Source organism: Choloepus didactylus, chromosome 19 (assembly GCF_015220235.1).
Source record: "Choloepus didactylus isolate mChoDid1 chromosome 19, mChoDid1.pri, whole genome shotgun sequence".
In the NCBI taxonomy this organism is placed as follows: domain Eukaryota; kingdom Metazoa; phylum Chordata; class Mammalia; order Pilosa; family Megalonychidae; genus Choloepus; species Choloepus didactylus.
The window spans coordinates 66,005,050-66,019,430 of NC_051325.1; the positions used below are offsets into that span (position 1 = coordinate 66,005,050).

At 65.9% G+C, this 14,381-nt stretch overlaps 1 protein-coding gene across 1 annotated transcript; it reads right to left on the bottom strand.

Moving 5' to 3' along the window:
- Positions 1 to 4,169: 4,169 nt before the first annotated feature.
- UCKL1 (uridine-cytidine kinase 1 like 1) lies at positions 4,170 to 8,620 on the bottom strand. Its single transcript, XM_037811685.1, has 11 exons — positions 8,449 to 8,620; positions 7,894 to 8,083; positions 7,724 to 7,785; positions 7,197 to 7,213; positions 5,358 to 5,456; positions 5,188 to 5,281; positions 5,042 to 5,104; positions 4,857 to 4,979; positions 4,669 to 4,776; positions 4,443 to 4,599; positions 4,170 to 4,366 (listed from the first exon to the last, which is right to left on the bottom strand). The coding sequence occupies exons 1-11, from the start codon at positions 8,476 to 8,478 to the stop codon at positions 4,287 to 4,289; spliced, it is 1,023 nt and encodes a 340-aa protein (XP_037667613.1). The 5' UTR covers positions 8,479 to 8,620; the 3' UTR covers positions 4,170 to 4,286.
- Positions 8,621 to 14,381: the final 5,761 nt, after the last annotated feature.

The following is a 14,381-nucleotide window of genomic DNA, read 5'->3' on the forward strand; positions in this document are numbered from 1 at the left end:
TGTGCGTGTCCCTGGCATGTGTGTGCTTGTGTGTCCCTGGGGGTGCTGCAGTGTGGCCCACACACATGGGGATGCTGCTGGGGTGTGGCCGGGACAGGCCTGAGGGTCAGGCCAGGGACTGTGCTTTCGGGCGGACCTAAGCAGCCAGTCCCAGGGCCGCTGGTGCCACGTTTCCCCAGAACCCACCCGCAGAAGCTCCTTAGCCCACCCTCGGGGTCCATCCTGCACCCCCAGTCTCAGTTCAGGGCGAGGCGGAAAGGTCTCTGAAAGGAGTAGCAGTTTAATTGGCACTAATTTGAAATAGACTGAAAAAATTTTAAGCACCATGAAAAACAGCAGAGCATCTTGAAACCTGTTCAGACACAAAAAATATGAGGTCGTTTTGTTTTTGGTTTTCCATTAAAAATTAAAAGTGACTTGCCAGTTGGAGATCCGCTTGCACCCTGTCATTTCTGTCCTGTCCGTGCGTCTACACCTCGCCTCTGCGCGGCCGTGAGCCGGCTCCGCGTGCGCGTTCCACGCTCTCCAAGGGCCTGCGATAGGCGTGTTGCCGTCCACGCTGTGCTTTGAAAGTGAGTCCGTGTGCGGCGGCTCCCGCGTGCCTTCCGGGCGGCCCGCGCCCCGCTGCTGGCGCAAGGCCTTCCCGGCTCGGCCCCTGCGGCAGCTTCCCGGCCCGCTTGGTTCCGAATCGTCTTAATTAGGTTGAATCACGCTTATTATTTTGAAGAACTACGTGGGTTCTTGCAGAGAATTAGGGGCGTCGCCGGCCCTGGTGGGCGGGGGCGGGGAAGCGGCGGCCCGCGAGTACGGGGCGCGCCTGGGGGTCGCCTCTGCGCAGCTGTGGGGTCCCGGGGTCGGGCCGGACGCGGGGCCCTGAGCCGTCCGCCAGCGGGACCTGTCTGGGTTGAGACCCCGCGGGTACTCGCGGCCGCGAGAGCCGAGGCCAGAGCTGCGGAACCCGGCTTGCAGGCCCCCGAGGTCCGGGGCTCCCGCGCCCTGCTCCCCGGGCCTGGTGCACTCGGCGAGGATTCCGGGAAGAGCCCTCTGGGAACCGCGTCCAGGGGTCTTCTCCGTCCCAGGGTCCCGCGCCGGATGCCCGGGTCCGCGCGGACGGCGCCACCACTTGAATCAGTTTATTGCAGAAACTTGCAGGCTGGGGGAGGGGAGTGGGGGTCGGGAGGGGACGTCCGCGAAGCGGGTTCCCCATTCTCCCGGGGATGGGGGCGCGAGGGGGACAGCCTACTTTCAGTAAGCCAGGGCGGCGACCTCGAGAGTGCCCCCTCGAGGGGCGCCGATGGGAGTTGCGGCAGAGTTAGGGGGCTGCGAGGCGCGCGGGACCGCAAAGCGGAGGGGGCGCAGGGCCGACTTGCCCGCGCGCTGCAGCAGGAGCGGTTGCGCTGCAGGAGGTGGCGTCCCCGCGCGGGGACCAGTGTCTCGCGGAGGACGTGCAGCGGCAGCTCCGGCGCCGTCGGCCTCCCGGGCGGTCCCCTCTTCCCGTCGCGCTTCAGGCCCGGGAGGGCCAAGGACGAGCACAGCGCCAGCAGCACCGGGGCCCGGGGGCCACGGGAACGCGTCGCTATGGGCAGCCCCTGGTCTCCCAGCTCGCCACTGACACCAACCCTGAGTGGGGACGTGGGTAAGACCCCCTAGTTCCAGGATTCCCCACCCCCACCCCTAACAACCCAGCTCGCACCTCAGTTCAGCCACCAATCCCCCGGACAGCTGGGAATCTGGAAGGCACTCCCCATCCCGCTCCCAGCACCCCAAATCCTGGAGACCCTGCAGTGTGCCCCTGTCCTCCACAGCTCGGCCCCCATCAGGCTGTGCTCACTCCAGTACTGGGGACCCGGGAGGGCACCAGCTCTGCCCTCTGGGCACATGATGCGGGACGGGCCTGGTTCCCCTTCTCCCTCTCTCCTGGCTGGAAGCTGGTAGGGGACAAGTCGCACCGAGGTCGGGCCCCCTTCCTCCCACCCCTTCCCAGTGTCAGCCAGCCCTGAGCCTCTGGGGCCCCGCCCTGGGTCACTCCATCTGCAAGGCGCCTGATGCTGGTCATTGCTAACCCTAGCATCCGGGAAAATACACCCGCTCCCTATGGCAGGCCACTGCCGTCCCCTTCGGCCCCCACACCTGCTTCCCCACCCATCATTCCTCTGCTTGGAACCCTCTCTGCTCCCTAAATCCTCACCCTTACCTTTCACCTTCCAGACTGCAAATCACCACCCCTTGCTTCCTGCTCCCCACCGGCTGTCTCTTGACCTACCCCACCCATTCCTTCCCCAGGATTCCCTCGTTCTGGAGGGTCTTGGGTGCAGTCCCCCCGGGGCCAGACTGAGCCCAGGAATCCACTTGCTTTGCACCTGCCGTGGGAGCATGTGTCCTGGGCAGGCACCCCAATCTCCCCACCTGGCCAGGCCAGGGCACCCACCCTTGCTTGTTCCAGCACCGTAGGGAAGGGGCAGCACCTCGCGGGCTGACAAACCTGAGATGGACCCTGGGACTCACCCTTCTCAGGTTGGACAGTCCTGGGGGCACTGCCCAGGGCAGAGGCCGAGCCCTCGGCAGGAGAGCTTCTCCCTGTGGATCCTCCCTAAACAGCAGGTGCTTTCGCACAAGTACGGGGCAAGCTCCAGGGGCACCTCAGGCTGCAGTGCTGGCCTCTCCTCCAGAATGGCCACCCCACTAGCAGTGGAAACACCCTGAGTATCACTAAGCCTAGAGGAGCCTGTGCCTCACAGGGCAGCTGCAAAAGCCTGAGTGCTCCCTGCCCCAGATCAGCTCCTCCCAGGAGGAGCAGCTCCTCATCTGGAGAGACCGTGTCTCACCCCGTGCCCTGCTTTTCCCCACACTGGAAGCCCCTGATGTCTCCAGCAGCTGTGGGTGAGGCCTTGGTCCCAGGAAGGCCTTGGATCTTGGATCTGGGAGGCTCCCTGAGGTGTGAGGAGGTACTCCCCACCCTCACTGGCACCCCAAAGCTCCTCCCCGAGGGCTCTTTGGAAGGCAGCCAACTTCCGTCAGCCACATGAGCCCTGGCAGGAAATGGGCTCAAGAACCCAGCACCACTAACCTGTGGCTTGACCTCACCAGGCCCTGCGCTTCTCTCTAAGGAGCCCTGCCTTAGTGGAAGGGCACCCAAGGATGCTTGCTAGGAAGGCTCTCCCATGGGTGCCTGCGGCCCTGTGGCTGGTGACTTAGCAGACTTGGGGCAGCAGGCCCTCTCCTCCCACCCCAAGCTGCAGTGGGCACCTGTGGACATGTGTGCATGTCTCTGGGTGTGGCAGTGTTGCACACGTGTACACGTGTGACTTGGTTCGTCCTTGGAATTGGCCTGGCTCAACATCTAGCTGGCACAGGCGGGTCCCACATGGGGACGAATGAGCCCCTTCTCATGGGGAAGACTGGGCCAGAAAGCGCAGTGCCCGTGTCCCTGACCTGAGGGGAGTCCGCCTCAACCTTGAACCCCCAGGCTCACGGCCCTGCCACACCTGCCTAGGTGGGACCACCCTCAGCCTGGCCAGACCCCAACATGGGACACAGGGAGGGGCCCTGGGTGCCCAGGAGAAGATCCACTCACCTGCAGGCTCAGTCCCTCCGCTGCCCTCCGGGCACCACACTTGTCCTCTGCACCGGTGTCTGGCCGCGCCTTGGCCAAACCTCCTGCCTTTATCTGCCGGCGCTCAGCCTGGCTCCCCGCCCAGCAACTTCCTGTCCCGCCCACGGCAGGCTTTTCCATGACATACCACTTGGGGGACCCAACATCCAAGAGGCCCTGAAGGCAGGGAAGGGGGGGAATGCCAAGCCTGGAGAGGGGGTGGGTGTTCGGACCCTGGCTCCGTGTGCAGCAACGCCAAGGTCAACCCCCCGTGTACCCCGTGTCTGCCTGCACATGCGCATCCGCGGCGCAGGCCCCAGTGGGCTTCAGAAGCCACCGATACCTGCCTTCACCTGAGGCCCTGTCCTCACCCCCTCCTGTGTCCAGCCCAGATGGCCCTCGAGCTGTGGGGCTCGAGGGGCCTCTGCTAGCAGAACCAGGGGCCCCCTCATCGGTCTGTGTGGCGAAGAGCCTGGGGGACCAGGAGCCGCAGCGGCTGCTCCCCTCGACCTCTCCAGCCCCCAGGCAGCCCTGGACGCCAGGCTCCCCACCCCCGCTGCCCCCACCAATCACAAGCCACTTTCCTAAACCTTTATTGATCTTATAAAACACAGATTCAGTTATATCGGCAGTGCTTTTCAAAACTGAGTGAGCGTTTCCTGTGGCAGAGGCCGGGCGGAGGAGGCCTGAGCCCCTAACCTGTGGCGGCCACTTCCTCCTCGTCGCTGCCGTCGGGGGCCGCGTCTGTCCCGAAGTAGCGGTCACCGAAGTTCCCTGGGGGAGGAAGCAGGCCGCGCTGAGGGGACCCCGCGGCCCACCCCGCCCAAGACCCCCTCGGCCTGAGCCTCACCAATGCCCGGGATGATGCGGAAAAGGTCGTTGACGCGCTTGTCCACGGCCGTGGTGATGATTTTCACGCGGGGGAACGCGTAGGCCACCGAGTGCACGCCCATTTCCGCCATGAGCAGCGACAGCAGGAAGATCTTGTCCTCGGGCACGTCGTGGTCCTGGGGCGCGGGAGGGGCAGGTGAGCCCCCAGCCGCGCCGCAGCCCCGAGCCCCCGGTCCGCCGCTCACCAGGAGCACGCGCACGGCCATCATGGCGGCGGCGCCCGTGGACACGGTGCAGTCCATCAGGATCACGTGGTCGTCGCTGATGTCCTTGGGCAGCCGCAGGTAGTGGAGCTGCGGGGCGGGGCGGTCAGCGCCCGCGGGCCCTCGGCCGGCGCCCGCCCCTCCCGGCGCCCGCCCCGCGCCCCGCGCACCTCGGGCTCCCCCGTGAGCTGGTTGGTCTGGATGAGGATCGTGCCGATGCGCACGTCCTTGCACACGGCCCGCAGCGCCGGCTCCATGGTCTCGCCCGCCCGCAGGATGGACACGCCGGTGATCTGCGGGCGCAGGGGGCTGAGCGGCGCCTCTCCCCCGGCCCGCCCGGCCGCCCCGCACCTACCTGCTTCCCGGCGTAGCACTTGCCCTCGTAGTCCTGGCCCTGCGGGGTCTGCACGATGCAGTCCTGCGCCAGGGCCGAGGGGCGCCGGTCAGCCGCGGGCGCCGCCCCGCCCCGCCCCGCAGGCCCTGCCCCCCGGCCCCGCGCACCTGGAAGGGCAGGAAGGAGAGCGCGTGCTCGATGAGCAGCCGCATCAGCCTCTTGGAGTAGAAGATGAACTCGTCGCGACTGGTCTCCTTGTCCCTGCGGGGCGCGCGGCTTCAGCGGGGCCGGGGCCGAGGCCGGGACCCGGGGCCCCCCGCCCCGCGCTGGGCCTCACCTGATGATGGTGTGCATGCCCCGCACCTGCGGCGTGCTCTTAAGGACGCTCAACGTCCGCGGCAACGGGTGGCACTGGTGTGCCGAGGCCAGCGCAGCCCTGGGGACACAAGCAACCGCGACTGGGGTCACCCGGGAAAGGGCGTCTTCTCCCAGGGCCCTGGGCAGTGTGCTCCCCCCACCCCAGGCCCTGGACTGCCCTGTCAGCAGTCGGGGGTGGCGGACACCGTCGGGCACAGCTGCCACCTCCCTGTGGCTGAGCGGGGGTGGGGGGGTGTAGAGGGTCCCAGCCCCCAGGTGGCCCCTGGACCACACCCTAACTGCGGGGCCAAGGTTACAGGACAGAGCAGCCGGCCCCTAGCAGAAAGCAGAGGAGCTGGGGGCTGGAGGAAGCTGGTCCCCTCCCAAGCCAGGGCTCCTTGGTGCAGGGGAAGCAGAGGGTGTAGGCCTGCCCAGGCAGACCCCAGCCCAGTTCCTGATCAGGGCTGCACTCAGGCATCCCCCGAGCTCCTCACTGGGGCCAGAAGCAGCAGGGACTGGGGGACCTGGGGCCAAAACCCAGTGCCCCTTTCCCAGACAGTGGCCCATCCCCCTTGGGACAGGGGCAAAGCAGGCACCAGGGCTGCCTGCAGAACCTGGCAAGCTCAGGTGACAGCTGCAGAGAGGCACTGGGGAGGGACAGCCAGCCCATACCTGGAGAATGAGGGGAGCCAGAGCAGGGGGCATGCGAGGAGGGTGAGTGGGAGGAGGGGAGGGAGAGGAAGGGAGCAGGGGGCATGTGGGAAGAGGGGGAGCAGGAGGAGCGGGCAGGGGCATGCGGCCTGAGGGGTTGTGTGGGAGGAGGGAGCAGGGCGAGGGGAGGGGAGGGGAGTGTGGGGAGGGGCAAGAGCATGTGTGGGGTGGGGGGGAGGGAGGACGGGGCAGGTGCATGCTGGGCGATGAGGGGGAAGGGGCGGGAGCAGGGGCATGCGGCAGGAATGGGAGGAGGGGCAGGGGGCAAGGCCCAGCAGGCAGCTCCACGCCAGGCTGCACTCTGTCCTCACATGTCCCAGCGCAGCTTCCTCTGCTCGCCAGGCCGGGGAGGGAACAAGGCAGGAAGCGAGGGGATTATAGAGAAAAGGAAAAGAACAAAGACCGTTCAGTTGGGCAGAGGAGGGGTGGTCCCTGTGGGCCTGGGGTGTCAGGGGTGCCTGGGCACACCAACCCCCAGCGTACGTCCGGGGTCTGCAAGAGAGTGAGGCCCCGGCCGCCACTTCCCGTGGCTGACCAGAGAGCGGAGAAGGGAACCGGCCACTCTCTGGTGTTGTCTCAAGTTCAAAACCCTGGAAACTTTTTTTGTTTGATTTCTCTGAACAAAGGCTCCCAAGGGAGCCCAAATGACAAGGTTTCGGGGGCCTAGGCGTGGCTTTCACAGGGACAAGCAGATGGAGGCCGGGTAAAAGGCAGGGCAGCAGCTGTGGGGCCAGGAGCATTTCCAACACGTGGCAGAAGCCCGGAAGGCAGAGCAGGAGGGCACTGCCGCCTGAGGGGAGCTCGTGCCCAGCACAGCGCAGCCCCACACCCAGGTGCTGCCCCCACTCCGGCTGCCGTCCAGGGCAGAGTGGGGGCGTGGGAGCTGGGCCAGGACGGCAGCGGCAGGCCCTCTGACCCTGACAGCTGGGACATCCATGGCTTCAGCCCCAGGCCCTGGGCAAGTCGCGCAGCGCCTGGGCTTCCCGGCTTCCCGGCCCAGCGTGGGGAGTGCTGCGGGGGCCGGAGCGCAGAGGGGAGGGCGCCCGCCCCCTTCCCGGGCCTGGCTGGTCACACCCTGGGTGGGGCGGTGCAGGCGGGAGCGGCTTACCTCACGCTGAGTTCACGCTGCGGCGGCGAAGCAGGCAGACAAGGGAACGAAGGGGGTGGGTGTCAGCGACGGCGGAGGGCCCAGCTCAGGAGGGGCACACTCTCTATGCGACCCTCGGACCCCGATTCCGGGCTGGGGGCTGCCAGCTCCCCACAGGAAGGGTGCCCAGAGTCGGGGCTGGGTGGGGTCAGAACACCCCAGGGTCCGTGCAGCGTCATTCCCAGGGCTGAGCCCCCCACAGCCCCAGGGTCTCCCGGTAAGGGCCCTAGGTTGGGGCCCGAGCACCTGCCCGGCTGCGCCTCGGCACCCATAGTCCCCATGGAAACCACGGTGCCTCTTTGCCGGGCATGGAGGGCTGGGGGCTGAGCTGGGGAACTGGGCGCCTGGCTGGGTTATTCGTGGCTGTGCTGGCCCAGAGGCAGGGTGGGTGGGGCGTGTGGATGGGGCAATGGCCCGGCCGTGGGCTGCGGGGACAGCACAAGCAGCAGGCAGTGCACTGGGGGCGCTGTGGGGAGCTAGGCCCTCACCTCCTCCAGTTGGCTGTGCACGTGCTGCACGATCAGATCGATGGCCACCGCGTTCCCACTCCCTGGGGGTGGGGGCCAACAGGTGAGAGGAGAAGAGCTGTCCCCCAGCCCCCAGAAGCGTCCCCGTTCCCTGGGACCCCCACCCCACCCCGCATCCCCAGAAGACACACCCCTGGGCACCACGATGTCTGCCAGCCGCATGGTGGGTTGTATGTACTGGTCGAAGGCCGGTTTGACAAACTTGTTGTACTGCTTGATGACGCCCTCAATGTCGCGGCCCCGCTCGCCGATGTCCCGACGCAGACGCCGCACCAGGCGGATGTCCGAGTCCGTGTCCACGAATATTTTCATGTCCAGCAGCTGTGACAAGGGCCCATGTGAGCGGGGTCCCTGCAGAGGGTCCTTGTGGCCTGTGCCTGGGACAACACTGCTGGCCGCGAGCACAGCATGTGTGGCCACCCTCCCCGAGGTTCCAGTGCAAACAGGCACAGGGGACACGAGTAACACCACAGCGGCGCCGCAGCCCATCCCACCTCAGCTGCCCAGCCTGTCGCCGCTGGCCTGGGGGGGCCCATGCTGCTCTGTGGCAGACCCCAAGGTTCCGAGCCCAGGGTTCAGGGGGACAGACAGGCAGACTGGGGCAAACTCCAACACACCGTCCCTCGAGGCTGCCTCGCTCCCCTCCCGTGGGCAGGCGGGGGCTGTGCCCGGAGCCCCCCACTCACCTCCAGCAGCGTCTTGTCCGCAAAGGCCATGATTCCCTCGAAGATGATGACGTTGGCTCCATAGAGCGTTTTCTGCGGGAGACGGTGGAGCTGCGCGGGGCCCGCGGGGCGCGTGGGGGTCCCCGGCAGCCCCGTTTCCAGGCGCCCGCGCGGCTGCACCTACCCAGTCCCTCTTGCGGCTGTGGGTGGTGAAGTCGTAGACGGGCACCTTCACGCTCTTGCCCTGCTTCAGCTTCCTGAGGGTGGCGATGATGAGGTCGAAGTCGAAGGCGTCAGGATGGTCGAAGTTGAAGTCGTTGTGGGCGGCCTGCTCCTGCTGCTGGGGGCTCAGCACCTGCGGCGGCGGGGCGGGGAGAGGCTGCGCAGGCGCACAGGACCCCGCGGGCGGGGGGGCGGGAGGCTGCGCAGCCGCACAGGACCCCGGGGAGGGCGGGGGCGGGGCCCGCGGGCGGGGCGCCCACCTTGTAGAAGGAGTCCATGGACAGCAGGACCACCCAGGGCACGTCCAGCGCCTCGATGATCATTCTGGCCACCGTGGTCTTCCCCGAGGCGCTGCCGCCTCCCAGGCCTGCGGGGGCCGGGGGAGAAGTCGAGGCTCGGCCGGGAACCGCCAGACCCCCGCGTCCCCCCAGGCCCTGCCGGGCCGCGGCGCACCGATGGCGAAGGCCTCCTTGGACTGCGTGCCATGCTCGTTGTACCAGGGCGGCCGCCCGGCCGTGTAGATGGTCCGCTTGCTGGTGCGCAGCAGGGGTGGCTCCGACTTGCACTGGCTCGTGGTGCGTTTCCGGGGAGAGCGCCCTGCACCCACCGAAGGGAGCAGCCTGTCCAGGGACTGGGCGCTGCTGCTGCAGAGAGGGGTACACGCATGTCCTCAGCCAGGACCACCAGGGCTCGGCCAGGACAGTGAGCACTGGGCACTGCCCCCCGGGGGCATTCTGTCCGTGCCTCAGAGCAGGCCTGCCCAGCACGAGACCCAAGTCACAGAAGAGGGCGAGGCCTGGAAGTCCCACGGCCCCTTGGGGCCACACGTGCCACCGAGGCAAGTGCACACGCAGGGCTCAGCCAGGGGTCAGGTCCACCTGCTCCAAACAGAGGGACGCTGGTGCTTGGCCTCGCTGACCGTCAGAGCACAGGGCGCATGGCAGGAGGGGTATCTGGGACCCCTCCTGGGCCCTGCAGACACTTCCCTTAGCCACCTGGGGAGCCCATTGCTCCACAGTGCCGCTGGGGAGGCCCCACCCCAAAGCTGCGAGGAGTGGGGCCCACTTGAGCCTCAGGTTCACCTGCATGGCTCGTGGTGAAGGTCCCCGATTTCTATCTCAGGGGGATGATTAACTGGCCCCAGGCCTCGGGGCCTGACAGGAGGCAGGTTTGCAGGAGGGCGGGCTGGTCAAGAAGGCAGCTCTGGCTGACCTGCTGGAAGCTCAGGAGCCGCTGCCACCTGCTTGGCATCTAGACTGTGGATGGCTGGGCAGGAGCGGGGGGCAGGCAGCCTCTGTGGCTACTGCCAAGGAGAGACTGAGCCAGGGGACGGGGGCTTCTGCCTCAGAGGCCCAGAGAGTTGCTGTGTGGGGAGCGACTCAGAAGCGCAGCTGCTGACCAGCCCGGGCAGGCGCCCTGCAGCCTGGCGAGTACCCACAGAGCACCATGTGGCCCCAAGCGGGCCGGGGGATCTGCATGCATCCATGTAGAAAGGCAGCCTGGAAATGTGGAGAGGTGAGGAAAGCAAGCTGCATGGACATGTGGTTGGTTGTCCAAAAGCAGGCAAAGGAAGCGCACTCCAGCACGTGCATCTGCATATAAACACGTGTGCGTGTGAGCACATGTGCACAGAAGCTACAAGGAGCAGACATGCTGGGTGGTTGTCCGCCTGGTGTCAGAATTTGGCGACCTCTGTTGTTTGGGTTTTGTCATCACTACTGATCCTCTCAGCGTCAGGGCCGCAGAGATGACTGCGGTCAGCCGGGCCAAGGCCGGGCTGCAGGACCCGCAGGGACGCACAGGCTGAGGGCCCAGGTGTTTGCTGCTGTGGGGACAATGAGGATCTCTAGCTTGGGAGCTCCACAAGGTCCTCCCAGAGCACCCAGGAGAGCAGGTGTCCATGTGTGTACAAGGGGTGCAGGAAGCTGCAGAGGAATGAGCTAAAACTGATACGAACACGTGACAGTTCTCATCAGCAGCTCTCGAGGGCCAAGAGGACAGCGTCTGGCACAAGTCTAAGCTGCAAAACCATCCATCTGCGTCTGACAAGGAAAACAGGCTGCCCTGTCCTTGGAGACAGAGCAAGATGGATCTGCGGCTTCTAGCCCATCGTGAGGGAGAGCGCAGGGCGGTGAGCATCGGGGATAATTAGCGGGTCTGCTGTGCGCAGCATCACCACTGAGGCCCTGGAGACAGCAGTTAACCAATGTGTCCTGCCGCAGCACTGGCAGCTGACGTCGCAGTAGGGCAAAGCAGAGGACACTGTGGGAGGCGGCGCTGCCAGCCGTGAAGACAGGGGCAGGCACAGGAGCCCTGCAGCAGCGTGTGGCCGGGGCTTCCCGCTGCCCTGCCCGAACAGCTCTCAGCCAAGGAGGGAGAAGGCCCGACTCAGGGCACCCCGGGGTCCCTGCGGGGGCAGGCCGGCTGCTCGCCTGGGGACCCCGGCCACCCCCAGCAGACAGACAAGCAGGGCAGCACAGAGACCCAGGCCGCCCTGGCAGGCCAGGCCAAGACCCTCTCCTCATACCCAGGCTCATTCCACGGAGCACATCGGCCTCAACATGACGCTCTTTCTGCTCGAAGCAGAGTCCCACCTGGAAGAGCTGATGGCAAAGGAGCGGGGCTCACGGCTGGTGCTCCGTGAGGCCGTGCGTGGGCTGCAGGGGAATGTGCTGCAAGCACAAAGCTGTGACTTGGCAGAAGGTGGACACCGGTGCCCAACACTTGCCCCTGGCTGCCTGCATTTCCCACTCCCGTTTTCAGCCTATGATCCGCGGGGTCTCCCGTTTGTGACTCTCTCTGTCCTACTGAAATGACCACCACGGAGTCCCTTTCAAGGCATGTGCCTTCGACAGCCGGCTGCAGGGAAACCTTTCGCAGGGAAGCATCCACGGGCTAGGGGAGCCACAGGTGAGCCGGAGAGGACGTGGCTGGAAGTGATCTGGATGGCATCACCCCAGCACCCACAGCCAAGCTGAGTCCTGCTCCCCACTGCAAAGCTTGTGTCTGCAGGAGCCAAGAGGAGCCTACCTGGGCTTCGTAACAGGCCTCGTCCCCCAGTTCTCATAAGAAAACCCTCTTCAAGATGGCAAAAGTTGCACAAAAGACCTCATTCCCTCATTCACAGGTGGCCAAGGATGCTTCTGGCCAAGATAAATTTATTTCACCCCAAGACCCGACCATGATGGGCAGCCCCAAGCAAAGCCGGGTGCCAGCCCCTGCTCCTGCCCACCCCACCCCGCCCCCAAGAGCTCCCACTCCATCTGTTTCCTCAGCCAGCAGGCCGAGACTCACCTGCCTTCTGCGCCAAGGGCCCAGCACCCCGAGATCCTGATGCCGGGGTAAGCAGAAGGGCTGCTCATGGCTGAGCAGTTGGGGGGCAGGGGGTCCAGTAGGTGGTGGGCTCGGGGCCACAAGGTGCTTCCACGGAGGGTGCGCCTGGGGCTTGGGGGCTGGTAGTGAGCCCGTGGGCTTCACGGCACTGTCTCTGGGACCCCCAGTGCCCCCATAAGAGCTCAGGCGCACTGGCCCCCCAAGCTGCCCTCCATGAGGGCCCTCCCCTGCAGACTGGGGGGTGGTCAGGCAGAGGCTGTCCTGCGGGGGGCCCAGCCGGGGCGCGTGCTACCGTGGAGCCTGGGCCTAAGAGGATCAGCGGTGGAGGATGCGCTCGCACCCGATATTAATAGCTCTGACTTTGCCGGAGAGAGTGGCCTGCCAAAGCCAGGTCAGCACCCAACCGGTAGGGATGGCGTGCACCCTTGCCCAGCCCTGGAGAAAAAAGCCCCGGACCCCTGTCCTACCAGGCTCCAAGGGCCGTGCTCACGGCGCCCCACCCCGGCTCCAAGGTGCCTCCAGTGGGCATAAACAAATTTGAAACTCTACACGTGGCATGTCTAAGAATAAGTGCCCTGTGCTGCCCCTACCAGCATGTCCCCCGCCACCTGCTCAGCCTTCACCGGGGGTGCAGCCACGCCCCTCCCGCAGCACCTCCCACCCCTGAAGTCTTCCGCGAACTGGTCAGCACCCCGCTGGGCCCAGGCCCCTCCCCCACTTCCTCCAGCCCCCTCCTCAGCCCCCTGCCAGGGCACTCCCGCCAGCTCGCCTCCTGCACCAACCAGCGGCTGGCAAGTTTCAGGGAAAAGAGAAAATTTCTCGCGACGTTTGCGTGCCTGCAAACAGTGTGCATCCCAGGAACCTGCCTCGCTGGCAAGCACCCCCGCCCCCGCTCCTGGCTGCCATGGCAGCTTCTCCTGGCTGCCAGGTAACCATGTGCCCTCTGGGGACACCTGGAGGCAGGATCACTGATCTGCCCCTGTGTCCCTGGAGCCCCCGCCCCCACCCCTGCTCCCAGATGGCAGGTTCCCCTCAGCATGGCCTGTGCTGCTGGGGCAGAGGCTGGGCTGCCTTGCCAGGGTGTTTTCACTAGCCAGGTGGTGCCAAGCTGCAGTGTAGATGTGGGCTGGGCAGAGGCGTGTGTCCTGGGTGCCCTGAGGCCCGTGGGCAAGACGCCAGGCTCTAGGCCCACCTGGGACAGGGTGGCGCAGGCCCTGGTGTGCAGCTGCTATCGCCAAGGTAGGTTTTGCACTCAGTGCTGTGGCCTCTGCAGAGGCAAGTGGGGTCCCCCAGCCCAGCCCTGCAGCGGTCTCACAGGCTGCAACGTGCCCTGGTCCCTTCCACAAGAGCCTCCCAGCCTGCCTCGTGCCTGCTGAGTTGCTGGGGTGGGATGGGCCAGCGGCCTCTGAGCAGCAGCACCCCCGGGTGCCCGGCACCATGCTCTAGCTTATGGGAGAAGACGCGCATTTCCGGGTCCAGGCTCCTGTCACTTCACGGCATCCCACCCCCAGGCCCGGCCGTCCCGGCAGCACAGTCACACGGGGCTCAGAACCGCAGCCCCCGGCCTTGCAGCGAGGCAGCAGCTGCTGGACAGGCTGGTCCCGAGGCAAAGGGCCTTGGCTGTAACATGCACTCGTGACGGCGTCTTAGGGGAGTGAGTGCAGCGTGTGCAGGGATCTAGAAACCCGGCTATTCATGTCGCACCGTCTGCAAACATCTAATGGTAACAGGCTATTTGAATATTTCATGGGATGTTCAAAACTGAAGCTGAGAATAATCGCATGAGAAAATGCTAACATACAAACAGAGGAGGAGGCTTCAGTGGAGTCTTTGCCACGACTCATGTTTACAGCTCCTAACGCCCCCCACCCGTTAGTAGCTGCCCACGCCCACTGACCCAGCTCCGTGGGGACGGAGACCCTCGGCAGACGAGTGCCCGGGCTTAACGGAGCTTTGCCAAATGAGTAACCAGGAGCAGAGGGAGAAGGGAGGTGCTGGCCCCGGACCATCCACGCACTGCAGCTCAGAGCCACCCTTGAGCTGCAGGGCCCCTTGGTGCAGGGCTGGTGCACGGACCAAGCATGCGGGGTCATGGTGGGGGGAGCAATGGTGGTTTTGGGGGGCACGCTATAGGGACTGAAATAGGTACCAAAGACCCTGCACTGGCCTGCCCCCACCACCTTGGGCCTCCCTGAGACAACTGCGCCCCCAGCAGTGCCCTCTTTCCCGCGGCTTGGGGTGGGTCCCGGCCAGCCTGGATCCACACCCACAGCCCCAGTGCCAGCTCTGTCCCTGGGTGGCTGGGTGGGTGGGGTGTACCCCACAAAGTAGTCATTTGGGTGGTACTTGTCTACGGAGGACCCCATGGGCCCAGCGTGGGAAAGGCGCTAGTGAGAGCT

Coding starts and splice junctions, on each gene's coding strand:
- UCKL1 (XM_037811685.1), bottom strand. CDS start 8,478: ATGGCCTTTGCGGACAAGACGCTGCTGGAG. Junction 5,105..5,187: donor TCTCCTTCCTGCCCTTCCAG/GTGCGCGGGGCC, acceptor GCCCTGGCGCAG/GACTGCATCGTGCAGACCCC. Junction 4,980..5,041: donor AGTGCTACGCCGGGAAGCAG/GTAGGTGCGGGG, acceptor CTGCGCCCGCAG/ATCACCGGCGTGTCCATCCT.